Raw genomic sequence first — 27,725 nt, forward strand, 5'->3', positions numbered from 1 at the left:
GTTGGAAAAATTCCATGTTTATATAACTATAATGTACCGGAATATGTTAAAAAGGATTTAGCCGAGAAGGCGTGGATTTATGTTTGAAAGAAAAGTCAATTTGACATCATTCTCACGCCCTAGAATTAAAGGGACTGGGACACGGGCAAGCGGCTTGATCGCAAGCACGTAGTTTTTTTGTCTATTGTTGTCTATTATTGTCTATGCTTAGCGGCTTGCCAGCCCGCATCAAGCCTCTCCGTCAAGCATGGCCACGCCTTCCTGTGATTTCGTGGTGGTCAAAATTTTATTGGTTTATTTATGCATCTATGTATATGTTCTTCTATGCCTTCCTGTCATTTCGTGACTCGCGACTGTCAAAAGTGTCATTGTTTATGATACGTGATATTTATTTGTCTATTCCCACAAAAATATAAATTCGCATCAAGCCCCGCCGCCAGCACGTAGTATTGCGCAATGCTTGCAAGCCAGCTTTGGTACACGGTCAAAATGCTTGTCACAAAGTGCCATAGACAAAAAACTACGTGCTTGCGATCAAGCCGCTTGCCCATGTCCCAGTCCCTTTACATTTATTTTATGCTTGTGAATATAAAGAACAATATTATTGTCTCCGTTGCTCGAGTCACTTGACATTGTATCAATTCCACGGCTGCACGTGAAAAAATGATCAAGTTATCAATAGATTACTTGTGGTTGCGTCAGTCACATAAGTAAGCTTGTAAGCATCTCTGCATACAGTGGGCTCAACGGTCAAAGATTTTTTACGCTGGCGCTATTATGCCGAGTCCGGGCTTAAATAAAAGTCCCGTGCAAATTTATTTAATTTGATTTAAATCGCTATAAAAGTACTAAACGAAGAAATGCAACTCAATTAACCTTGTAATACGTTTATTACGGTCCGCCTATCGTATTTGCTCGTACCTGCTTTCTTTAAATACGCCCAACATCTCTCGTTCGCTTGCACATAGGAGTTGAGTGGGTGCAGAACGCAGAAAGAGATTCGAATCGGGTTTCGCGGTCATAAAAACCCTCATTCCAGGAATTGAATTATTACAATAACAAATAATATACTATCCCTTTGTTGAAATACCGATGTAAACGAAAGGCACGAAATTAAATTTTTAAAAAGACTTGCATTACGATTGGATAATTATGTACAAATAGTTGGGACCTTTACAAAGAGATTGGTATATAATATTCATGTAAGAACGTTGAATAATGAAGTTGAAGTGTGTTCCTGTGAAAGGTATTTTTTGAAAACATAAGAAATTACAAAACTTGGGACAGGAATAAAGAAAATAAAACAATTGTTTTTAGTAAAATCCTACCACAAAATCAATGGTAGATTTTCTTTATAATATATTCTTTGACATTCATAAATAATAATTGTAATGCATTTTTACAGACGTTAAATCCACACATCTGTCCGTCCATACGTCTCAAATAAACAAAAACCCAGCGCGTACAAACTTACCTCAAACAAAGAACGACGCTTGGCGTCGTAAAAAAAAAAAAAAAAAAATTGACGACAATTTTCATTTTAATTATTTTATTTTCTCCACAAATATGCTTCGTTTAAAATCAAGAGCAATCACACACATCTTAAAATTAATGTTTTTATAATGATTTTGTACTTTTTTTTTTTTTAATTTTACTTTTTACGACGGTCCGCTGCCTTTAAAACGCTTAATACTGTTAAAATCATACAAAAAAAAAAAAATTAGTTACATTATGACGCTTTTAAAAATTTTAGACTATTTCTTTTTTTTTAAATAAAATTGCGGCCCGTCGATTTTTTAAATTATGCATTTAATTTTAACCGTTGTAAATTTACATAAATGTCGTCAAATGCGCATATTAACACACGATTCAATCTACTAGAGGTACCAGCCGTTTCGAATAATTTGACATTACAGTGAAACCCCTTTATAAGATTCCCTCATAAGACAATTCCACTCTTAAAAGTATTATTTTTTCGGTTCATCGAAAAATTATATTAAAAAAAATTGGCCTATTTGAACGAATGTTAGATATTTTTTTTTGCAGATTCCTCGAAAAATCTTATAAAGGAGTTTCGTTAGATTGCGTTGATAAAAAAAAAAAAAAAAAAAAACAACAACATTTCATGTGCGACTAGGTTGATTGATGATCGTGGATATTTTAACCGACGTGAAAGCGGCGCTTATTTAATAAACGCCGACGTGAACCAAAAAAAAATATATTTACAGTTTTTTTTCCAGATTTTAAAAATACACGCCATGTTTTTTTTTACAAAAAAAAAAATTGTCTGTTTTTTTTTTTTAATTTTCTTAAAACTAAAAAGAAACCCAAGCTCTTTTTTTTCTCTCTTCAATATATCACATTTTTTTGTTTTTTTTTTTTCTATACTCACTACTACTTGTGTTTTACAATAATAATATATACGTTTGTTTTAAATAATTAAAATATGATAAACAGGCGGTGCGCGGAGAAGAAACAAGTATTTCTAGGTTTAATTAATAATATGTTTGAATTAACCTTCAAATACGTTATGACTCCTCCGCAGAAATGACAATAATATATATATAGAGAAATGCGTAAAAATTAACATTCACAATGATAAACATAATATGAATTAAACGCAGAAATACGTTAAAATTGGGAACATTAATTTTTTATAATAATAATAATAATTTTACAATAACTTTAATACATTTATAAATTACTTTTAATATATTTTTTTTCTTGAATGTCAAAACTTTACGCAAATTTACCGAACGCCGGCGCTCATCGTTACGATATTTAAAAAATGACTAATTTTTGTAACGCAAGACCGGCCGTCCGACAAATTTGCAATTTTTTGTTTTTAAAAAATATTCAATATTGTGCATAAAAATAAATTACAAACTAATCATAATTTTTTGAGATTTTTTTTTTTTAAGATGAATTTTTTTCAGTTTGGTCAAATGAAGTAATATAATAAAAATCAATTAATTCATTATTTTGTTGTTTTTTTTTTTAAATTTATTTATATATATGTATAATAATTATGAGAAAATAATATTTAATACATATTATGGGCATGATTTAATGTTGGTTAGCTTAAAAAAAAATTGGCGTTTCAACTATGTTGACCGTTTTATTTTAGAGTTTTCATTGCACAATTAAATGTCACTTTCTTATAGGTCATGCTTTAATAAATGCAATCGCTGTGATGTTATCTAACCCCCGATAGGAGACGCACAACACTGAGATGTTAACAGTAAAAAAAAAATGCTATTTTAAATAGAAAAATGACAAAACAACACGACGTAAAACACGCTAGAATTTTTTAACATTTTTTTAAGTAGTTTAAAATGACTTTAGACATGTTGTTAGAAACGTAAATAATTATATTATTGTACATCGCGAATTAGTTGAATGTTTGGTTAATTTTCAAAAATACAAATGAGAGATTCAAAATTGGTTATTTTCTTACGGAGAGTAAAATTCAATCGTTGGGACTTGTGAAAATTTAATGCAATCTTTTTACCCTCCAGAATAATACTAAGTAGTACATATATAAATGAATGCTAGTGAACTTACTACGGCAGGGTTCTAATACCAATGTAAAACCTTTGTAATTTTGTACCGATTTGTGAATGCCAACAATGCATCAGTTTGCAACGACGCAAACGTTAAAAGGTGTGTTATATCAGTACAAATAGACAGCGTTTAGAACCCTGTCATATTAAAAAACACAAATTTATTTCAAAACTTTCGAAAGTTTAAAAAATATACCAAAATGGCCACATTTAAATCATAACATTGTCGGGGATGTGAAATGATGACGTCGTAACACCGTGCCGCCGTGTAGTGGAGTTTCATCAAAACGATGAAGTCGTAACACCATGTTGAATTGAAGTTTCATCAAAACAATGACATCCTAATCTAATACCATGCTGAATTGAAGTTTCATCAAAACGATGATGTAGTAACACCATATCGAATTGAAGTTTCGTCAAAACAATGACATCCTGATACCATGTTGAATTGAAGTATCATCAAAACAACAATGTCTTAACATCATGCTGAATTGAAGTTTCATCAAAACGATGACTTCCAAACACCACATTGTAGCGAAGTGATTATTCATCAAACCGGTGAAGTCCTGACACCACGTTGTCGTGAAGCGATGAAGTCCCAGCGTCACGCCGAATTGAAGTTTCATCAAAACGATGACGGCACAATATAATCGGTGACATTGCACTTTGAAATAAGGTTGTTCCCGGTGCTACGGTAGTCCGATATCGTTGGTTCCTTCTCTCCCGATGGATGTTGAGGGGAGCAGTGTCCTCGGAGACCAGCTCAATGGTCGTGGCACAGCACTGGCACCAGCGGGCTGGTGGGCCAGTCTGCCGACTCCTCGCTGAGGTCATCGGAGCTCTCGCTGCCCGATCTGGAACACAAACAAACAATTAGGTTAGGATGACAACATATTATTATGAAATATAGCTTAATGACGGAGATTATTTAATTAATCCAGCACTGATCCCAACCATCTAGAGACCATCTAGGAACTATGGCCCCCCCAAAAGTGGTTTGTTTGTGAGACTGGAGGGAGTGGAGACGTTCAGATCTGGCCACCAAGCACGGCTAAAGCCATTTTAAGAAATGTTTCAATTCTGAATGGACTATGACATCTCCAGTTTGGGGAGTGTACTGATGAGGTTACACAAGCGGCAGGGAGGATGGAGAAGAGCAAGGTTTGGAAGTATCTACCACAGCAAAGATGAACAGAAGAAACAGGGCCATCAATCAATTCAACTGGGCAATACTGGAAGAATATATAATGTAAATCACCTCTGTCTATTGGGTTCACTCTGCATCTGCTGTTCCTCGATGGTGGGCAGCAGACTGGTGAGGCGGTCCGTGGGCCGCAGCACCTTGAGCGTGCGCGAACTCAGCCGCCACACCAGGCGCTGGCGATGCGGCATCTTCTGGCGCGCGTTGTAGCGCTCTAGCACGCTGACCACCGCCTGGTGGGACGAGTAGAACGACTCGTCGCCAATCTGCAAACAAACAACATCAATCAATAAATGATATTACAATAATTCTTCTTCTTTTCCCCACAGGAATTGCAAATAATGCAAAGCAACAATCTACTTATCCACCTAACCATTGTAATTCTTCAAACACCTTCCAATCCTTTATCAATCCTTCCGCCGATTTGGGTTTCGTGATGAAGAAAACATTGTTCTCGAAACATAAAGGCTTTGCATCTTATAAACGAATGAATGTGTAAATGAAGTAATTTATTCATATAAAGACATCGGGCGACCAGCATTAATTTGATTTTTATACAAATCAACAGTTTTATTCAAAGACTAGCTGTACCCCGCCACTCTTTGCTGAGGCACAGTCTGTCTGTGCAGATAGAGAAACAATAGCGCATGTTGCTTTTACTTATCTGATCTGATTCAAAAAGACTCTGCGCAAAGCCCGGGCAATGTCGGGGAATTAAAAAATCATTTAGTGTCATTACCTGGCAAACTCTCTGCAACTCCATGGCAAAGTGTACGAGACGGGTGAGTTCGGCCATTCTCTCCTCGTTCTGTGCCGAGGGGGCCCGCTGCAACACCGTTAGCTGCGAATCTGCAATCAAAACACAACGAGTTAGTATTTTAAAACATCCGGCAATCATTGACGATGACTAAAACTGGACAGGACACTCGGAGCCGCAAAAGATCCATCAGAGATGATTCACAAAGGAAAGGGGTGACTTGATTGAGATTATAGTTGCCCTGGTATTCAAAAATCTCCGAGGACACCTTTTGCATCGAATCCTAGGAAACACTTCCTTGCAAATAGAGTAGTGGAAGGACAGAACTAACTTCCACAACATGTCATCCATTCTACTAATACAGAGTAGTGGAAGCATGAAACTAACTTCCACAACATTTGGACGGAAGAAAGGATTAACTTGGTGTGAAATTACATATTAGCAAATCAGTAGAATGCTGCCTACTCAGTTGAAATTTGACTCTCTCAAGAGTTGTAGTGCCAATGATAACTTATTTCATATTGAGGGGGAGTCAGAGGGGGACAACTAGGTCTGCGAGCCCGTCTAGGGCTAGTCCTCATCAATCCCTGCGGGCAATGAACACAGGACATTCATTGACCACCGCACTGCATTCACACATTCTTGAAGGTCCAAGGTACAGTGGCTGTGGGAGGCCTTATCCTATTGATGGCGGATCAAAGTGAGAAGCCAAGCTGTCTCTCAGTGGGGTCGTGTACGAGATGGGCATTTTCCATGATGGCCGATTGCCAGTCAAGTTGAGAGGCAATCAGAGGAGCTTCTCTCCTTCCATCTAGAAGGGTTTTTGGGACTTAAAGCAGGGTGAGAGACGACATCATCATCCAAAGATATTGCACTTTTTTGCAGCGCCTTCTTGCATCTCTCGCCTGATATTTGGCAGGGTTATGTTTATGGTACAGGGAGCCAAGGGAGAGGAGTAGAAGTCCCGCTGATGGTTCGCATGATAACTTCAATACTAATCACAAACACGTAAACACCTCAGCACAGGTTCTCCTAGTGAGGTGTTCACGTAACATACAATATCAACCACACACTGTTTTACCTACATCAACCTATGTTCTTCATTTTTTATACCTATTTTTCTGTACTACAATATAAACCACTGTAAAAAATTGTAAAATGTGTATTCAAGAATAGACATAAATAAATAAATAAATTGACGTAGATTGATAGCCGCAAGTACGGTACGTAAGTTTGTTGGTTAGATAGATGTAAGTAGACTCACCGAGTTGCGTGCAGAGCAGCACGAAAGCCAGTTCGCAGGAGCGGATGTTGCAACAGCTGGCGTCGCAGGACAGGATCTCCAGCCGATTCACCATATCAGTCTCCTGGAAACAAAATAAATCATTTTTAGTTAGCGATATTTTTATTGGTTCATTCTTTCTGTGCAGAGAGAAACAATAGTGCGTGTTACTTTTTTATATGAGGTAAAAATATCATCGGTAATTATATTCCCGTCCTCGTCTATTGGTTGAATGTAGGATTCAAGGACTGATCTTTCAGCGGGGCGATACTGAGAATTTTCAATTCTAACCTGCATGAGTTTGGGCACAACCTCGGGAGAGGCCCACGCCAGCAGGCGTCCCAACAGACGCAGCCAGTGGAGCGGGGTGATGGCGTCTCCGACGGCTCCCAGCTTCTCGCCGATGACTGCGGACATACGACGCACGTCGCCCACTGTGCACTTGCATTGAGAGATGGTCACTGTAAAGAAAACAAAGATTTTATTAGATGTTTATGTAAAAGGTTTAAATCAGTAAAAAATATCATCTTTTAAATGATTTCTGGGGAGTTTGTTTCCGTATTACTTTGTATTTATTTTTTTAACATAAATCCGCACAGAAGCACTCGAGGAAAATAATTTCCCTCAGGGTGTGTTGTCACCTTCGAGGATGCTGCGTAGAGGGTTTTTTGAGGAGAGGAAGAAGTGAACATAGGTCTTAAGGAGAATGTTCCTGACTATGGACCTCTGAGCATCTTCCATTAAAATATCGGTAAAACAAAGACTACATTACCATCTGACGCCTGTGCTTTAAAGATTGCAATCCGTTGTTTAAGATAAAAGAATCTACAAAACGGACTGCCTGTTTTTTGCAATCGAGGGTTATTTAAGACTAGAGGTGGCTGCCCAATTCAAATCCAGCGAGGCAAACTTTTGATTTGTTTGTGTATGGGTACATTATTTATAATGAATATCAGCTCAATTAACGGATCAATTGGGATTACAGCGAGCTGTAATAACGACGGCTGTGGCAAGCGTCAGTTTCAATAGAGATAGAGAGAGGCAAGGTGACGGTTGGGTAGGTGCTTACCCAGATCTTCGGTGTTGATGGTGCGCAGGGCGGGACGGTGAGACTGTATCGCCATGTTCATGCAGGACACGGAGATACACGACACGTGGCACGGACGCACCTGAAACAAACAAACGTACACGTTGTAACGCAGCTCGAAAACATAAAAAAATTGACATATTTTTTTGTAAACACCGCACAAGAGAATTACTGTACAGAACCAGTGGGATTATGGCATAGAAGGGATGAAGTCGGTGGAAGGTACAAATCGCAAGTGCGCCCTACTGTCGAATTTGGCAGCCATCTCTGGTCCGGAGCCCCTAAATACCTGAAAACAACCCTTGACTCTGTGCAGAAACGGGCGGTCCGTTTGATAGATTCCCCAATCTTAACAAACGGACTGCAATCTTTAGAGCACAGGCGTCAGGTAGGTATGCTGTCCTTGTTCTATCGGTATTACAATGGAAGATGCTCTGAGGAACTAGCGTCATTGATCCCTTCGGCACCGGTGCGTAGTCGGGATACACGCCAAACGCGCGCCCAACATTTGTACACGGTTGACATTTGTCACATGAGAACGGGTCGCTTCTACGATTCGTTCTTAAGTTCAACAGCTCGGCTGTGGAACGAACTGCCGGCCTCTGTGTTTCCTCCCTCCTACAACATGGGACTCTTCAAGACCCATGTTCACTCCTTCCTCTCCACAAAAAGACCCTCCACACAACATCCTCAAGATGACATAGGCCCTGAGGGAAATTATCTTCTTCAGGGCCTCCTGTGTGGAGTTAATATAAAATTTTTTTTTTAAAAAAACATGGCTAAACCCATTTGAAGCAAAGTTTCGATTCCAAGTGGTGGTTTCTCACCACGGCGATACTGAGAGCATAGTCTACTTGGAGCCTTCTTCCAATTCCATGCCATACGTCAGGGTTGATATCAAAACTCTATTATGAACCACGAGTATCGCCCCGATGAAAAATCATCATTCGGAAACAAAACATCGCTTGAAATGGCTTTAGCCACATTTGGCGACCAGTGCAGCCAAACCAACCTTCCTCGTCCCGATTCCCTTCAGCCGTACAACACAACCCTCGCATCATTCACATTCATATATCATCAACATTACATCAGCCTGCAAATGGCTACGAGATAACAAACAACAAATGAACATAAAAATTTTGCAAGGCAGTTGATTTAAATTCTTATCAGTATTGGTACATGGATGGCGTTGTTTACCAAGTAAAAAAAAATGCTGGGCGCACATTTAATTTTTTTATATCTAGGTCAACAAAACACTAAACTACTGATAATAGATAAATTCACAGTTGAACTTTGCCTGTGCGTAAATTAAATTATGTGATACTTTGTATTTGACGTATGGTAGAAAAACTAAATAAAACTTTTATAATTTTTTTTTAATACGAATACTGCACAACTGTTCACAGCTAACTGGAGCCAGTGAGACTATGGCATCTCTAATTGGAGTATGCTGTGAGGATGAAGGTAGCGGAGAGTGGAAAAGAGATGGAGAAGATTAAGGTTGGGAACTACATCGCTGAACAGAGATCAATCAAAAGTTTTGTTAGTTTATTTTTATCGCGACAGCTGATACGGCTAACCTAACATTAATGATACAGTGAGCTCTGGCATCTTGAAATTTGCGCAAATTTTCAATGTACAAATTTCGTGTAAATTAAATGAAGTCATTTTAGCTTGTAATGTAATTACCATCAAGAGTTACGGAACTTTTAAATATCTATAAAACTGCGAAAGATGTAATTTTTTTATGTGACCACAGCACAAAAGTCCCAACTGCACGGAGCCAATGTGGGGGGGGGGGGGGAAGATGGTAAAGAGAAAGGTCATCAAACACGGGGGGGGGTAAAGTCATTTCGAGATGGTTGTCTTTCCCAGGGTAGCACCAGGTCAAAAACAATGTCATTTGAAGAAGTTAATGGTACAAGTCGGAGACGACTAAAGAAGACATGGCATGATCAAGTATTAGAATAACAGAAGAGTATATATGAGATACAGAGTCATGTGACAGTCATTTAGAAACTTTTGAAGCATCTATACGCATCTCTCTTCCTGCATTCCTCCGCCCAATTACCTGCCCCTGTCTGATAGTGTGGAGTACCTACACGCCTAAATTGAAACAATTTATAAAACATTCCCATTCTGATAAGAAAACCTGTGCAGTGAACAGAACACAGTGATCGCCCGCAGTGTCACTCAAGACCGAGGTAAGTCAGAATATCTTTCCAATTCTAACTGATAACCACAGTCACCCCAATAGTTGTATTTACAATATTTACTCCACATTAAATCGTGCGTCGCAAATGCCAAACCAATGTATGCGCAGCTGATTTGAGTGTGACGCAGTATAATCTGTTGTTTTTGTATTGACACAGCGGCCGTCTGCACGCTTGTACGATGATTGATTTATGAATGTAAAGATTACCACATTATTTAAAATGATTAATATTAAAATTTGTTTTCGCAAGAATTGACGCACTTGTGGAATTATCGTAGAGTAGGTTGTGACACTGCAAGTGCTTTGCATATTGTCAAAAGAAAGATACACCCAGTATCACATTAACCCCTGGACGTTCTGATATTTCGCAACGCATATCTCTTAATCTCTCAGGCCTCTGGCATATTCTGACGGAAGGTCTGATTGTTTCTGCTTTGCAATAAAATCAAAATAAATGGAGTGTCCAAAAACTAATAATGAGAAAAAAATATGTAAAAACATACGCATTTAATTAGACAAATGTATTACAAACGTTAAAGTAACCTCACTTTTTTTTTATAGTTTACATTGCACATTGTTTTCGTACTCTCTCTTTCAAACACCATGATTTTAGACTTATTTACATTCATCATTAACTCATTCTTCCTTCGTACATACTAAGTTAATTCTAGACACAAGAGACTGTAGATCTTCCATACTGTTAGAAATAAACATTTAATCGGGTAACAACAGGCAAAATTCTTACAGATTACTCATTTTTGCACCTAATCCCAAATAAGATATTTCTCTATAATAAGAGTGCAGGACTGTTTTCGTACTTGTCGTACTTTCGTACATTGACTATATATAGACATGAATTCTAGACTCTGAGACTACCGTACTATCAGTTTATCATAATCACATATTTTCTACGCACAAGAGATATGTATCACTATTTTATTATTTTATCTAATGACCGATAAGTGAATATTATTATTATTACCATCTGTTTTGCTGCTCACTCAGAATGGGAACGTGACCTTTGCGGTTAAATGGTAATGACCAAATGTGGCAACAACAAGTCTCATGTTCAATGCCCGGAGAACGTGTAAATAGAAATTTGTTAAAAACAGATGTTTTAATTGAAAAAAAATGTGGCATTGGTTGAACTGTCGTAAAAATCAATGCAAATCAATGGATTTACATACTGTACAAAATTAGTTGCATTTAATTTATTTTATCCAGGCGTTGTACAGACTTAACACAAGAGTTTGTTGAAATTAGATGTATACAGTAATTTTTCTCTTAATTTAATCAAAATTGTGCTGAATGGGAAAAGTGTATGTGGATAGTTTTCAAAACCTCACTTAGCTCAGACAGTGAGTGACCTTTTTCCTATTTGAAGGTCAAGTGTGAAAATTTCAGCAATGTCAGTATAAAACTATTTTTTTATTTTTTATATTAACTCCACACAGGAGGCCCTGAAGAAAATAATTTCCCTCGGGGCCTATGTCATCTTTGGGGATGCAGTGTGGAGGGTCTTTTTGTGGAGAGGAAGGAGTGAACATGGGTCTTGAAGAGTCCCATGTTGTAGGAGGGAGGAAACACAGAGGCCGGCAGTTCGTTCCACAGCCGAGCTGTTGAACTTAAGAACGAATCGTAGAAGCGACCCGTTCTCATGTGACAAATGTCAACCGTGTACAAATGTTGGGCGCGCGTTTGGCGTGTATCCCGACTACGCACCGGTGCCGAAGGGATCAATGACGCTAGTTCCTCAGAGCATCTTCCATTGTAATACCGATAGACCCTTCCACATTTCCACAGTGTTGGAAACTAACGAGGGTCAGCCCCATTCACAAAGCTGATGAAAAGACTGACGTCAGAAATTATAGACCAGTTGCAGTACTGTCAACAATTCCAAAAATTTTTGAAATGATTATCTGTGATAAAATCAGTCCACAAATCACGCCTTTCTTAAGAGGTAATCAACATGGCTTCTTACCGAAGAAATCAACGGTAACCAACTTACTCTCTTTCTCTCGACGGGTAGCACAAGGCCTAGACTGTAGGCATCAGACGGACGTAATTTACACGGACTTCGCAAAGGCATTTGACCGAGTAGATCACGATATTCTAATAAAAAAGATGCATAAAATAGGTTTTAATCAACCCTTACTGACATTTTTTGCGTCATATTTAAAAGATAGAAGTCAGTATGTAAATATAAATGGATACGACTCCCATAAGTTCGCAGCTCTGTCAGGAATTCCTCAAGGATCGAATCTCGGTCCCATGTTATTCCTCATTCTGATTGATGACATTCAGGATTGTATACGTCACAGCTCATGTCTACTATTCGCAGATGACATGAAACTGATGAAGGAAATCGAATCAGATTATGATTATTCGAAACTGCAGGCCGACCTCGATTCAATCATGATATGGTCGGTAGAAAATAAACTTAACTTCAATATTAAAAAATGCGTTGTTATGACTTATAGTCGTTCACAAAATCCGGTATTCTGCCAGTATAGAATGAATGGTGAAGTACTTACACGCGTAAACATCATCAAGGACCTTGGGGTGATCTTTGATCCCAAGCTGACATTTTCAAACCACATAGTCCAGCTTACCTCGGCTTGCTCCAAAACTCTTGGTTTTGTAATTAGAACTTGCAAACAATTCAATAACAAAGAAGCAATGACCTCCATGTTCAACGGAGTGGTCAGAAGCAAGCTGGAGTACGCCAGTACTGTCTGGATACCTTATCAACTTAAATACATAAATATGATTGAACAAATTCAAAAAAAATTCCTAAGGTATGTTTACATGCGATCATACGGAATATATCCGAAATTCATGCATCACGTGGAACTGCTAAAGGAGACAAATTACCAAAGCCTGGAGACTAGGCGTAATGCCGGACTCATGGTATTTGAATTAAAGTTACTAAAAAACCTTATCGATTGCCCATATCTCCTGTCATGCTGTGGATTATTCGTTCCTGATAAATACTGTAGAAATCGTAGCCACGACCTATTCTGTATACCGCAGGGTCGGACAGATGTCATTGCCCGACATAGCATGACAAGAGGTATGACCTTACTAAATGCCCTACCAGCGGATATAGATGTGTTTAATATCACTATACCATGTTTTAAAAAATATATGTACATGTATTGTTAGTTTTAATAAAATTGTACCATAATTGGACTTACCTGTCTGTCGTACAATAATTAAAAAAAAAAAAAAAAAAAAAAAAAAAAGAACAAGGACAGCATACCTACCTGACGCCTGTGCTCTAAAGATTGCAGTCCGCTTGTTAAGATTGGGGAATCTATCAAACGGACCGCCCGTTTCTGCACAGAGTCAAGGGTTGTTTTCAGGTTTTTAGGGGCTCCGGACCAGAGATGGCTGCCAAATTCGACAGTAGGGCGCACTTGCGATTTGTACAGGGTCAGCAGTTGTGTACTATTAAAGTATCTGCGGGCCCTGTACAATACGCCCAGCTTCTGAGAGGCTAACTTTACTCTGGCTTCGATGGAGCCCCCGTACCTGAGCTGGTCACTTATAGTTACACCAAGCATATCAATGGAAGGCCTGTTCGGAAGATTGCTTCCGTTGAAGGAGAAAAAAAAACTGTTGATTTGTTGGGTTGTTTTTTTAAACAATAACTCCACACAGGAGGCCCTGAAGAAAATAACTTCTCTCAGGGCCTATGTCATCTTGAAGATGCTGTGTGGAGGTTCTCTCCAAGGAAAAGAAGGAGGGGTGGATAGGAATCTGGCAGTCAGTATGTCCAGGAGACTCCCACTACGATGCAAGGCGATGGGTCAAGAGAATCCGGACAAACCTCACCCCGTTAACCGGGCACGATCACAGAGGTGTTGGTTATTCAATAAATGGTTCCCAAGGCGGCAGTACCCATAATCGCCTTGCAAATTGAATAAGAAAACAAACCCACACTGGGCAACTTATACGCAGTCTGCGGAAACTGGCATTACAAGCGGAATACTGATGAATCTATGCCCACTATCCAACAGCAAGCACTCGACATGAATTGAATGCTGCAAGACCATGTGCAGAAAATCAAGTTTCATTATAGCAAGGTAACGAACGGTCTGTAGCGCAGTTCACTGTGGAAATTTTCTGCGCAGAGTCTTACAATATTTGTTTTACATCGAAATCAAATTTGAAAACAATCAGTCGATAGGGTTAATGTCTTTTAAAATGCGTCGAAGCATAGACTCTACAAAAGTTTCTGCAACCTCTTAATTCTTTAGGTAACCCTAATGGCGCTGGAAAGTAACCGACGCGACTCCACACTGGTGATGGAATGCAAAACCATTCTTGAAAAGCTTGCTACCATCAATTAAATAACCGTGATCTGGGTACCAGGACATTGAGGGCAATGAGCGGGCTGATGGGCTAGCAAGGAAAGGGGCAAAAGCACAGCGGGATCCAAGCCGGCCGTAGGAGTGGCAGCTTGCCACATCAAAATACATGTTGAAAGGTGGGTCAAATCCCGGCACTGGGAGAAATGCGAAAGGGCACCCGGCATGGGGCAATCCAAAGTACTCATAAACGGACCAGACCCAAGGCGAACCCAACAACTACTGAGGGAACTGGTAGGACTACTAACGGGACACTGCCATCTCAGGAGACACATGCAGATATTGAGAGTGGAAAACACCAACAGATGTAGGAAATGTGAAGAGGATGAAGAGATTCCAATTCACCTATGGTGCCAATGTGCCGCTCTGTTGGGAACAAGACTCAGACTCCTTTAGGGAAACAAGGAGGAGTGGAGAGGAGAGACGAAGTCCTCTTCCCCCGAGTGGAGAGGAGAGGTGAGGCTCTCTTCCCTTGTGGGGCCTTCAGGGAACCAAGGGGGATTGCAGAGGAGAGATGAAATATGGGAAGACACATTATAGAACCAGAAGATATAGCCACATATCCAATGACAACCCTGGTGAACTTTATAAAAGGGACCGAGTTACTGTTAAAGGATTGAGGTAAGGTGGGAGATAACACAATGGGCCTATGGCCTAAGTGCTCATGGGAACCTTACGTCAACTGTCTCATATATTAAAATAAAATAAACCTTTAAACGTATCCACATGGATATGTTGAAAAAATCATTTCTCTGAATATAACTTGCTATTCTGTGGAAAACTACGTAGCATAATCTCTGAAAAGGGAAAAGAAGTCTGCGAAAATATGAACAATGAAGCGCGGCTGAAGGATGTGTGGTGAGGAAGTTACCGTAACATATAACCGTGGCAAATTTAATTGTTTTTAAGTCTAAATTAAGGTTAGGTTAGGTTCTTACCTTCATCTTGGTCAAGAATCTGTCGAGGAGATTGATGGCGTGAAAGTGCACGTCCGTCGGCAGGTCGTACCAGATCTTCAGGCAACGCAGCACGTGCGCCGCGCCGTCGCGCGTTCCCGCTGAGATCTCGCCGCGCTGGAAATTAAGAGCACAAAATCAGACACGGTGCAATGGAGGAAATAAACTCAAATAAATACAATTAGTAAAACCTTCACCTAACAGTATTAGAAAGATCGTCGTGGTTTTACAGGGTTTTCCAATAAGAGGTGTTATTTTGAATAGCCCGCTATTTCGGTAGATGTTACTTTTGAATCTGTCATTTTTTGACATTTGACAAGTAGAAACTACGCCATTAATAAAAATGGAACGATACACGCTTCAACAACGCATTGAAATTATTAAAATTCACTTGAGTGAATCAAATGCAAATCATCTTGAGTGATGAGGCCCATTTCCACCTCGGTGGCTTCGTCAAAAAGCAAAATTGTCGCATCTGGGGCTCGGAAAACCCAAGAGTTATTGTTGAAAAGCCTCTCTATCCTCAACGTGTGACTGTTTGGTGCGGTTTATGGTCCGACGGAGTCATTGGACCTTACCTTTTTGAAAATGAGGCTGGAGCAACAGTTACGGTGAATGGATCGCTATCGAGAGATGATTAATGATTTTTATGGCCGGAATTGGATGCTATTGATCTGGACAACGTTTACTTTTAACAAGACGGCACGTAGCGGCCACACAAACAACGAAACCATTGATCTTTTACGATTGAATATCAAAATAACACCTCTTATTGGAAAACCCTGTAGTATCTTGTCTTTTTCAAGTTCATATTCAAGTTCTGTTATCCAAGTACTGTGAAACAACCGGATCATGATGATGTTATAACAGAACATGGATAGAACTTTGACAGTTAGAAAATTAGCTTTAAAATTTGAAGTGTTCAAATTCTTTAAAAAGCAACAATTTCTTAGTGTAGAAGAAGTGTTTGTTGAAAAAAATTTGGTAATTGATTTTACCCATAAAACCCGTAGAGAAAATCATGCCAATGCTATTTTTTAGCCCTTTAAAAGACATCAAAAATTAAGACAACCCTTGAGGTGATTTTGCACAAAAACAGCGCAATACAAATATCATTATTATCGTAAGAAAAGGCACAATTTAAATGTAATATTGTTTAGCTTTGCCCGAGATACCAGTCATAAATTCAGAGTTACCACTTGACCACAGAGAACGTATTATCTATGACCTTGTAATATCAATCCGTCAACAATAAATTAATTTACGATGCAGAAATTCTCGGCTACGTCTGCAATAAAATTTCTGCTGACCAACTCTATAAATGCATTACATCTGCTGACTTACGCTTGAAAGTTGTCGATTATTATTTTTTTAATAACAGCAACGGTTTTACAGCTCGGTGCGATCACCCAATCAGCTGTTGCGACAATAATACGCTGTCATAATAAACAAACATGCTTTTTTTGCAACGTTGATTACTGCTTAGCATGCGGAAGTAATGTCTTTTTTACATAAATTATAACTTTGTTGACAGGTAAATCGAAATACTAGCTTCCTTATTCATAGAAAAGTTTCCTTTGTTTGATAATGATTCCATTTCTTCTTAGAGGGAAACATACGGACAACATTTACGAAAGCCAATTCAAGAAACGATTCAATTTTAAATGGTAGTCTTATATCAGGGCGATACTGAGAGTAAGTTGCACTCTGGAACGTGCCGCAAATATACTGTATATAACTCAAATTAATCATATAAAGTTTACTTTTAATTTACACGCCGGGATTTGAACCCAAGAGCCTTTCCTCTCAACCACGGAGGCAGTCAAAAGACTAGCTTTTGTGATAAAGAATATAAATTTTATGTGCCATAGCGATAGGAATTATAAAAGCGGCCAATGTCTGGAAACAGTGGCACTATAGCATCACCAATTTGGGTTTTTGTGAGGCTAAAGAGAATGTGTAACCACATACGAAGAAATGGCATCAAAATAAATTAGGTTAGGTTGTAATAATAACAGTAATTACCTGCGGGTTAACTGGCAAGACCGGTTTGGGCTGGAACTTCCCCTCGACGGCCAAATACTCCCGCAGAGTGGCGTACAAATCTTCAACGGCATTCTCACCGTACACGGGCGGCGCGACAGACCTCATCAACTCTCCGCTGCTGGCGAGACTGCCAACGCCGCTGCCCGAAGCGACGCACGCATCAGCTCCGCAATCGTCCTCCATGCGCTCAACCTTCCCGACAAACGGCATCATCTCGTCGACGGCAACGTCACATTTAGTATTTCCGCAAAAGCCCATCGTAGATTCTAGCGTCTCTGCAGATTTTTTAGCGCGAACATTCAAAGATTGCTTGCCTTTCGGCGACTGCTGTTGTTTCTGCTGTTGATCTCTCTCGCTGGTAGCGGGGTTACCTTCAAATCTTGAATTGTTTAAAGTGCGTTTGAGCAGAGTTTCGTGCAGGATCTTGTTGGCGTCGGCGGCTTCGGCGTGCTTGTTCTTGTAGGCGGCGCTGTTGCGTTCCTGCTTGCTGCGGTAGTTGGGCTTGCGAGCGCCGACGGACGAGCGGTGGTGCGAGGATCGGCGCGAGTGCGGCGCGTGTTGGTGGCGTTGGCGGACAGCATCCGGGATCATGGTCCCCCCCGCGACTAGGCCTGGCATGGCGGCGACGAGGCTGAGAGAGACGGAGGGGCCGGTACCTGCGGGATGCATGGGGGCGAACGGGTGTGTCAACACTACAGACAAACACTCGCAGAGAGAACTAACATAAACTAACGCGTAGAACTCAATCAACAAACTAACTTTGAATTAGACTAATTCGAGAAGATAACACTAATCAAATAATGTCAGGATTTTATTTATTTATAGAAAATTGTACAAATTATTATTTAAACATTTAAAAATTCAAATTAACCTCACTTTTAACCAAGGTAAACAGGTGTAACTAAAAAAATGATTTTAAAAACACTGATTTAAAAACGTTAACACAACAACTTAACCCCACTTTAATGTAATAAATGAACACAACAAATTCAAAATTAACCAAAACTTGTAATTTGGAAATTATATTAAAATTCTTGATCTCTCTCCAAGTTAAAACTGAATAATGTTACCTTTGTAATTATAAGTAGGTAGGCAACAAATTTGAAAATCAAACAACTTTAATTTCTCTCTCTGCGTAACATCTGTCGAGTTAATTAACACACAACCGTACAAACACCGTCTAAACTACGCACGTTTAAGAAAAGAGGTGCGATAAGTTTAACGGATACGTCGAACACCGAAATAGCTGTTTTGTTGAAAAACAAGCCGTCAGCAATTCAACAAGACCCCCACAGAAAAATTACAAAAATACGAACAACAAAAAATTGAACGTTTTTTTTGTATTTGTAAATAGGTACTTTATACACAGATGGTTGAGCACCTTGTGTAGGCCACTGAAGTAAGGCAATAACAACACGACTAAGATGTTTAATAGTTCAAACGATTGCTTAGAAGTTGTTTGCTATCACCGATACAACAGTTTTAATAATTTGCAAATTTTTTTTTGAAAAAAAATTTTTTGCCAATCCAGAAAATATTTTTCGTATTTTCTTTTCAAACTCCGTTTAATTTTGCTGCAGCTTCGTTATTTACCTTTTTTAAAAGCTGGAATTTTCAAAAAATATGTTAATATACACACAAAAAAATATAAGCGATTTTTTTTAATGTGAAATCGTAATTTGTTACATAAATTCATAATGATTCGACACTTTGAGCTCGTTTTAACACTATACTGGCAGTTACTACCCGGTTTCGCAATACAATACATTATTAATTTTGTTTTTAAATAAATAAAACAAATTATTTCGTTTTACAAATTGATATATTTCAAAGCTACACAGCTCTTGATGGAAATTAAAATTATTGCATCGGCTTAGAAAATGTCGACAGTAAAAGCTGTTTAAATTTCATGACGCCAGAGCTCACCGTTTTAGAGTTTTTTGTCCGTGAGACAATTTACAATTTATCCAAGTTAATAGATTTTTTAAAGCTGCATCATTAATTTTTTTGCGATAACAAAGGAGGTGTTCAAATTTCACGACGCCAGAGCTCACCGCTCAGACAGATTTCAGTGTGACATACATACGAATACATTTAATTTGGCATTTTTTTAAATCCATAATCAACATATATTTATTAATTTGCGATAACAAAGGAGGTATTCAAATTTCACGACGCCAGAGCTCACCACTCAGACAGATTTTAGTATGACATACATACGAATACATTTAATTTGGCATTTTTAAAAATCCAAAATCAACATATACATGTCTTATTAATTTGCGATAACAAAGGAGGTGTTCAAATTTCACGACGCCAGAGCTCACCGCTCAGACAGATTTCAGTGTGACATACATACGAATAAATTTAATTTGGCATTTTTTAAAATCCAAAATCAACATATATTTCATCATCAAATGAATTCCTCAGGAATATACTTCAACAGGGCGATACTGAGAGTATCTCATATGGAAAGATGGGCACATAATATAAACAGTATAACGCAAAACTAGTTTTGTTTGCGTATTGAATCAAATATTGAATAGGTACAACTTTCAGAAATCTTTGAAATTGGTCAGAAACGATTTCAAATGACGCAAATCTTCAACAATAAATAATTTGTTTACGAAATTTACATCCGTATTTACGTTTTTACCAGTGATCAGAACAAATCCTAGAAGTGTAAATCTGTATACATTTTAAAGAAAACTGACGTCGCCAGTTCTCATCGAAACCTTTCGGCTCCTAGGCCTTAGACAGCCCAATGAAATTGATTTTAATGTTCAATAAAATTTTCGAAAATTTCAACAAGCACTGTTACATCAATAGCAAATACTATACAGAAAAGTGTGACATGTTTAAAAGTCACGTATTATTTATTAAACACTTAGGACGTGTTATTTCACAGAATTTTAATAGTTGATTTTCAAGTTCTGTGAAGGTTATATTCAATTAATATCACTAATTTCAGTTTTGTGAAACAACTGGCCAATAATGATAAACAGAACTTGAACAGACCCTTCAAATCAACTTTGAAATTTTAATGCTACCAAAATTGTACGAATGCATGAACGACGAGTAATAATCGATTTAAATTTTAACGAAATAAATACATTATTTTCCATTTACAGTGACTACGAAATAGCTGTTTCTCCTTGTTATCTAACTGATAAAAATTAAAATGTGATTATTGCCTGTGTTCAACTTATCTGTGTGTATTCACAAAAAAATTCTGGTAGGTAACATTTTAGCTCACTTTTCGACCATTTTAAACGCTTTTTATTTCTAGTTCGGTGTCTAAATGAATTCAAAATGAGTATGTTGTCGAAGTTGATAATAATAATAAAAAAATTAACCTTGAATCGGCTTTTCGGTGAAGCCAATCTGGTATTACTGTTAGCAAGAATATACGCAGTAGCAAGATAAACTGATACGAAATGTATTTAGTCAATTTAATTCTATTTGACGCGTTTAAAACACAAACTACAGATTGAGACTGGTAAATTTGTAGTCGAGTCATTATAAAATATAGATATTAGAAAATTGTAAGAGAAATTATGAAAATGGTTGAAAAAATTTCTGTGTAGTCAAATATTTACCTTTTGGTCAAATATGTATAAAAGTGGATAAAGCGCGAATAGTGTTTTTATTTAAATCGGGAATAGATTTGTGTCAGGGGACTGGCTGTTGACCTTATTGCGTAACAAGTTGTTTATAAAAATGTATATTTTTTGAAAATATACCGCCAGAATTTTGGCACGAAACTGAAAAACAAATGAAGACCCCAAGGCAAGAAGTTGTTAACTTACATTGAAGGCATTCTGAGATATTTGGACTTTTGCGTTTTGCCTTATAATTTTTTATTTGAATGTCATATACAATGTACTGACCCTTCATGGTGTAGTAAACAAACCAAATTTACATTACATCTAGTAATATTAAGTAGTTTTGCAGTCTAAAAGTTAAAATAAACATGTTTTCTACAAAAAAATGTAGTTAACATGTTCATGCCATCTTCAGGGATAGGTGAGGAAGATACAGAATTGAAAGGCAAGAACATGTTAAATTCTTGTTGTTTTATTTAATCAAACAAATTATACATTTTTTAAATATAAAGTAACTAAATAATAATTATTATTGAAAAGAAAAGGTAGCAGAGCATGTGTCAATTTTTTTTTGAGACTTAAAAATCCACGAAAAACCTAATCCAGGTATGGCAACAATTTTTGGATATCATTCCATTTGGCCGCATCGATTTCTTTGCTATCTCTCACTTTTGATGACAGCATTGGCGGGAAAGATAATGTTTCACACCTTTTTTTTAAGATCCACTTCTTTCCAAGGCTCTTCTTCGGAGAGTGATTCGCGATATTTATAAATCCCGAATTCCTCCACTCTTATCCAGCGAATTCCTTTTTGAAAGTTAACCTTTTTTCCGATAGTGTTTTTTGTATTGTGTATAAAGTTCAATTGCTGCCCTAATTCTTTAATATTAACAAACTTATCAGCCATCATTGTCACGATGGGTATATTTTTTGTGTTAGCCGACATCATTAAATTTACATATTGGTCCACTGATTGAACGGACTGGCATCTATTAATTTTTTTTCTACCAATGCAAAATCTCTATCAGAGTCCATATATGAGTGACCAACCTCAGGAAATTTATGGTCAGTTATTTTGAATTTTTTTGCTAGAATTAAATATTGCCAGAACATAATAAATTATATTTGACCGGCACAAGAGTCACTCCAAGCAATAAGGTGAGACTTGTTGCTCTGAAGTTGCATGGTGTTGACAAAGGCCATTAAACAACTGGCAATTTCCTCGCTCCTTCTGCCCCCTTCTTTTTCACTCCAAACATGGAAATATGACCTATTTAACTCCTTTGTCACACAATGTACTCCCAAATTATAGAGCCACAGTTTTTTTTTAAATAGAAAGCCACTTTGTGGATATCTTTGGGAGAGGTAGCGTCTTTTCCAAATCAAATGTGATGAAACAAGTTTAATCGCATTCAGATGCCTTTTTCTTATCATGTTTTTGCATTTCAAATGCAGCTTTGTACATATTTACATGAATTTGGTCAGATTTTTTGCTAACGCAAGTCCCACAAGTCTGTCTTAGGCACACCAAACGACAAGTTGAAATCCTCTGTAAAGATTCTAGTGTAACGATTCAACGAAACAGGGGCATACTTTTTTTCTCCACAAAACATATTATAGAGTTCATACAGTTTTGGGATTGACAAATCGGATGCGAGGTACAATTTACTCAATACTTTAAATCAAACTCACCAGTTTGATTTAAAGTATTGAGTATCTCATCTTGTTGTACGTATTCCAAAATTATATCTCCTGTACCAGTGGTAGTAGCGATATACTCTAGACTACTCTGATTATCTTCTGAAAATACAAAGTACAATAAAATAATCATTTTTAGTTCAATGTTCAAAACAATTTAGTTCTTTATAGTGAATACCTCACAAGAGTCCCAACTGCTCCCGTTTGGAGCCAGTGAGACTATGGAATCCCCAATTGGGGGATGTTGTGAGGCTGAAGGTAAGTGGGGAATGGAAAGAGGAAGGTGGGGAAGTACCTGGCTATTCAGATCTAGTCACTAAACACGGCTAAAGCCATTTGGAGCAACGTTTCAATTCTGAATGGTGGTCTTACACCAGGGCGATACTGGTAGTATCTTCCACTCTGGAACGTGCCGCAAATATACTATATATTATTTTAATTAATTAATTGTGAAATAACACAAATTAATCAAATAAAATTTATTTGCGCACGCCGGGTTCGAACCCGCGACCTTCGGAATGGCAGTCCAATGCGTTACCACTGGACTATGCCGGCCGTCACAATAAAGTATGTTTAAGTATACCTACCATTAAAATGACATCATATTGAGATATTCCTAATAATATCCCAAACTCAACACCAGTCAAAGAGTCTTGAACACTTTCTGAAACGAAATATTGTAAAGCATTAATGAAGGAATTTAAAACATAAGAAAACATAAAAGAATATTCAGAGTCACAGAGTAAAACATTTTTTTTGCATTTACCATCCATTAAAATTACATTATTTTGAGGTATTTCTAAATGCTTCTCAGGTTGTACTAAATTAGTGGACTCTTGAACACTTCCTGAAACAGAAAACCACCAAAACAAAAATGATTCACCCATTTTCAAACTACTTTAAGGATAAATTAAGATGAACAATAATGTTTTATACAGCTTACCTGATTCCCTGATCAATTTTTGACACATCTTTACCATTTTTTCACCTCTGGAACTCATTTTCGATGATTTTTAAATAAAAAACATGCACTGCAAAACTTTTTAAAACCACCAAAGTAAACGTTAAAGTGAGTGAATAACATGTTAACCATAGAAATCTAAACCAATGTAGATGGGAAGAAGTTGTTAATTACAGAATTACGGCAAGAACTTGCTAACTTAGTAGTTAACAAGTTCTTGCCCTGATTTTATCAACTTAATGTCACAGAAACACGTAGTTAACATGTTCATCACATTGATTTAAGCATGTTCTTGCCGTTTTTAAGCTCTGGCATGGTGTTCATTGGAAAGAGCGTATGCGAATTAGTTTAGAGAGCATTCTAACTCATTTTTTACGAAAATGTAAGTTAACAACTTCTTGCCTTGGGGTCTTCAAATAATTATTTTTTTCTACTCAAGTTCGATCAAGTTTTACTTGGAGATTACGGGTGCGAGCGAGACAGCGCGATACTTGTAGAGTAATGTAGAGTGCCGTCCCATTCACACTCATGAGTGACAGTACTATGAGTGAGAGTGAGGCAGAATCAAACTTGTAGAGCGTTGTCTTGTTCACACTTGCAGATGACATCATTCGGTAGAAACTTCCAGTAAAAAAATTACGATAAAAAAGCGAGAATAGTAATTTTTAGAAGTTAATTCAATGAAATTATCAAATATATTTTGATAAATCGATGATGTAAATGTCACCAGATAAGAAATAATCTATATCTAAGTGAAGTGTCAAAAAGCGCGAGACAAAGAACATGAAAAGAAAAAATGGCGGTCACGAGAATTTTCGTTTTTACTTTCGATATTACGAACCAAATAAATTACTAGAATCCACATTTCAAAGCGTAATATGCAAGTTTAAAACCTTATTTAACGATACGACACATGTTTTATAAGAATCTCACTTGTAAATAATACAAAAAAGCGTTTATAAGACACCATTGCATCAGAAATGACATCGCCTCGGACGACAGGAGGTGCTTAGATTTTAGGTTTTTACTCGTTTTTAAAGGCGTTAATTCACATTCATAACTGTATTTAATCGTTTGGAAGACTTACCCGGATGCTATGAACACTTTGAAGCACTATTTGCTGTTAATCCAGTGGAGTATGTTTTAGACGATCGAACCCGATAATGTCAGAAGGGAACTTGACAGATTAGTGTAAAACGGAATTTACAAAATGGCGTCGCTATTAGAGATGGTCCCAGCTACTTTATCCCGGTGACTTTGCTGGCACTGGATTAATCGGTTATTTTTGTAACCGGTTCTTATAAAGATTTTTATTCGCTAACTAAATGACGTTAGGTTCTTATCTATCAGAACAAAAATATCCAAAACGTTATTAGAAAAAAATTTCAAAAAAACCTACAGACTTTAGTAGAGATAAACTAACAGTGACGACGTTTCTCCGCAAGGGCCAGACAGAGAATAGAGCGCCAGACAATGTCTTCGCAAACACTCATTGCTTCATTAACACTCGTACAGCGTCATACACGTCATACATGATAGAAGAAGTCAAAGACGACCCCACGTCAAGAGTCAGAATAACAAAAGGCTATGTATAAGACGATGTTTACATGTGAATGAAGCAAGAAGTGTGTGCCAAGACAGAGTTCTTTGGTTGTCCATCTTATCTGCCTACTCACTGCAGGGAAACGGCATATTTGATTCACTTAATAATGCGTGATCAATTTCGATAGGAATTACAATCATCAAGAAGAATATAACGTTCGCATAACGCATTTTAGTGTCGCGTTCAACTACAGAGCGTTGTTAAATATTGTTATGATAATTTTAAATTATTTACTAACTTATTCAAGCACCCTAGAGACGACAATAAAAAAACGGCGCTATTTATAAAAATATATATATTCAACTATCATTATTTGTTTTGAACCTTCCCGCCAACATCAGGAACCGGTTCCAAGAGTAACTGGATAAAGTAACCGATTACATTTCAGTCTCCGATAACAGTGACAGAACATATCAGAGAGAGCGACCAAATTATGAACTAAATGTAATCCCATTAGTAAAAAGGTTAAAAATTAACTTTTAGCCAGGTATTAAAAGTGTGTATTTGAGACGATATTTTTACAAGTGGGCGCGGTCCAAAGTTTGCCATGTAAATACATTTGTTCTGAGAATAAAGCAGAATTTGACGTAAATTTACAAGGAAAATTTCGGTATGAAAGGTAATAACTGGGTTTTATTGGGATATGTGATCGGAAAAGCGTCACCTATGATTCATTTTACAAAATGACTAACTAAATTGAAGGTTGATACATTAAGAATTAGATTTTCTATTATTTTTTGCTACTTTGTATTTTATTTAGTTTAGATTTACTTTAAATTCAAAGACACAAAAACATAACAGAATACGTTTTTAATGGAATATAGTTGGGTTATTGAGAAACATATTATTTTTGAGGAGAAACTTACTGAATAAATAAATCAATATCCCTTATTATTTTAACTAGAACTGATAATATAAAAAAAAAATTATTACAGATAAGATGAATTATATACAATTGGACAAGAATATATATTTTTTAAATACACATACAAAATAAGTATGTACTTACTTGCAAGTTTTGAATCGAGACGCACAGTTTACAACCTGTCACTCGCAGTAGGTATTTTTGATGCTTTTGGCAGTAACCTTTTGAAATATTTATTTTACGTGAAGCTTTGCATGAAGGGATTGTATTATTAAAGTGACTGTCAAACCAAAATAGATAAATGATTTTTAATCTTTGTTATTTATCATATACACATGATGCCAAAATTATAAACACGGAAGATGATTCATCTTCTGTTATGAATCAGATTTTTATGTGAACTTTAAAATGTTACGTGACTAGAATTTGATTTACTTGGTCGTGCGACGTCTGCCTCGCGCGTCCACGACTTTTACTACCATTCACTATCTGTCATATGTTATCTTGACACTCCTTTCTTGTTCTTTTGCTAGACATGTCCAAACCATCCATAAGTAGACGCCCGAGAAAGACATTAGCAATAGCAAAGCATTGAGGGGCAACTAGTATAACGTATTATTAAAATTATAAACATACTATAAAATTACGTTACGAATGAATGATGACACAGATTGTGTTGGTGTGTAAAGAAAAATTGTTTACACAAACTATTGTTATTTTCAGTGATTTTCAACATAAATCTTTTATCACAAAGTTAAAAATTTCCAAACCAATAGAATATATTTTTTCCCTATGTCTAAGTATTCATTTTTTGATTTGGCAATATTGTTATTTTTACTGTAACTAAGTAACTCTTCCGCTATATCCCGCGTTACTACAGCTGTGTAGAGAAATCCGCACAAAGTAGTCCAAAAAATGAATTATGAATAAATTATAAAACAATTTCACATTAAAATATACCGCGAAATACTGCAAAACCAAGAGAAACTTTGCGTCATAATATTAAATATGAATTACCTGTGAAGACATTGATGCTTTTTATTGAATTCAGTTTCACAAACAAAGACTCTATCAGAAGTCCATTCTGATACTGTCTTCAGATTGGCGTTGTTGCCAAGTCGACTCGCCCTTTTAAAGAATGCTGTTTGTTTTTTCTGCTTTTTAGCAATATTAAAGTCCTACCCATCATGGGCTGTGGTTAAGTTAACCTACGCCTTCTTAAAATACCACAAAACACTTCAAAATATCAAAATAATACGGTTATTTCACAATTTAAACCAGACGTTTGGCAACGCAGCACTTTCAGATTGGCATACTATGAAACAGATTTGAATTTTGAAATTTTTATTCCGTAATTATACACTTTTCACGCTGCGTTTTTACAACGTTTCCACTTTTATAGATGCTAATTAAGTACCCCTTGTTTTAAAGGGATATATTTTATTTATAAAATCGCTTTTTATTACTATTAAGGACACTTTACGAGTATGTTACGTACGCCCCGCGATCAACG

At 37.2% G+C, this 27,725-nt stretch overlaps 1 protein-coding gene across 2 annotated transcripts; it reads right to left on the bottom strand.

Annotated features, from left to right (window-relative positions):
* Positions 1-1,307: 1,307 nt before the first annotated feature.
* On the bottom strand, positions 1,308-27,725 carry CycG (cyclin G). 2 transcript variants are annotated; one of them, XM_089641471.1, is made up of 9 exons: positions 27,230-27,725; positions 17,460-18,136; positions 15,417-15,551; positions 7,873-7,972; positions 7,095-7,264; positions 6,786-6,888; positions 5,504-5,613; positions 4,822-5,030; positions 1,308-4,417 (listed from the first exon to the last, which is right to left on the bottom strand). In XM_089641471.1, the coding sequence occupies exons 2-9, from the start codon at positions 18,096-18,098 to the stop codon at positions 4,327-4,329; spliced, it is 1,557 nt and encodes a 518-aa protein (XP_089497597.1). In that variant the 5' UTR covers positions 18,099-18,136; positions 27,230-27,725; the 3' UTR covers positions 1,308-4,326. The 2 variants fall into 2 exon arrangements, with proteins under 2 accessions (XP_089497597.1, XP_089497596.1); XM_089641470.1 differs by lacking the exon at positions 27,230-27,725 and adding an exon at positions 24,832-25,116.

This window comes from Hesperophylax consimilis, chromosome 17 (genome assembly GCF_061612785.1).
Source record: "Hesperophylax consimilis isolate HC1 chromosome 17, BYU_Hcon_1.0, whole genome shotgun sequence".
Lineage (NCBI taxonomy): Eukaryota > Metazoa > Arthropoda > Insecta > Trichoptera > Limnephilidae > Hesperophylax > Hesperophylax consimilis.

Bases quoted from the DNA above. Each gene is read 5' to 3' on its own strand.
- CycG (XM_089641471.1), bottom strand. From the start codon at position 18,098: ATGCCAGGCCTAGTCGCGGGGGGGACCATGATCCCGGATGCTGTCCGC. The intron at 15,552-17,459 runs GTAATTACTGTT...CTTAATTTCCAG, and splicing joins TCTTGCCAGTTAACCCGCAG to CGCGGCGAGATCTCAGCGGG. The intron at 5,614-6,785 runs GTGAGTCTACTT...TTTTGATTGCAG, and splicing joins GCTGCTCTGCACGCAACTCG to ATTCGCAGCTAACGGTGTTG.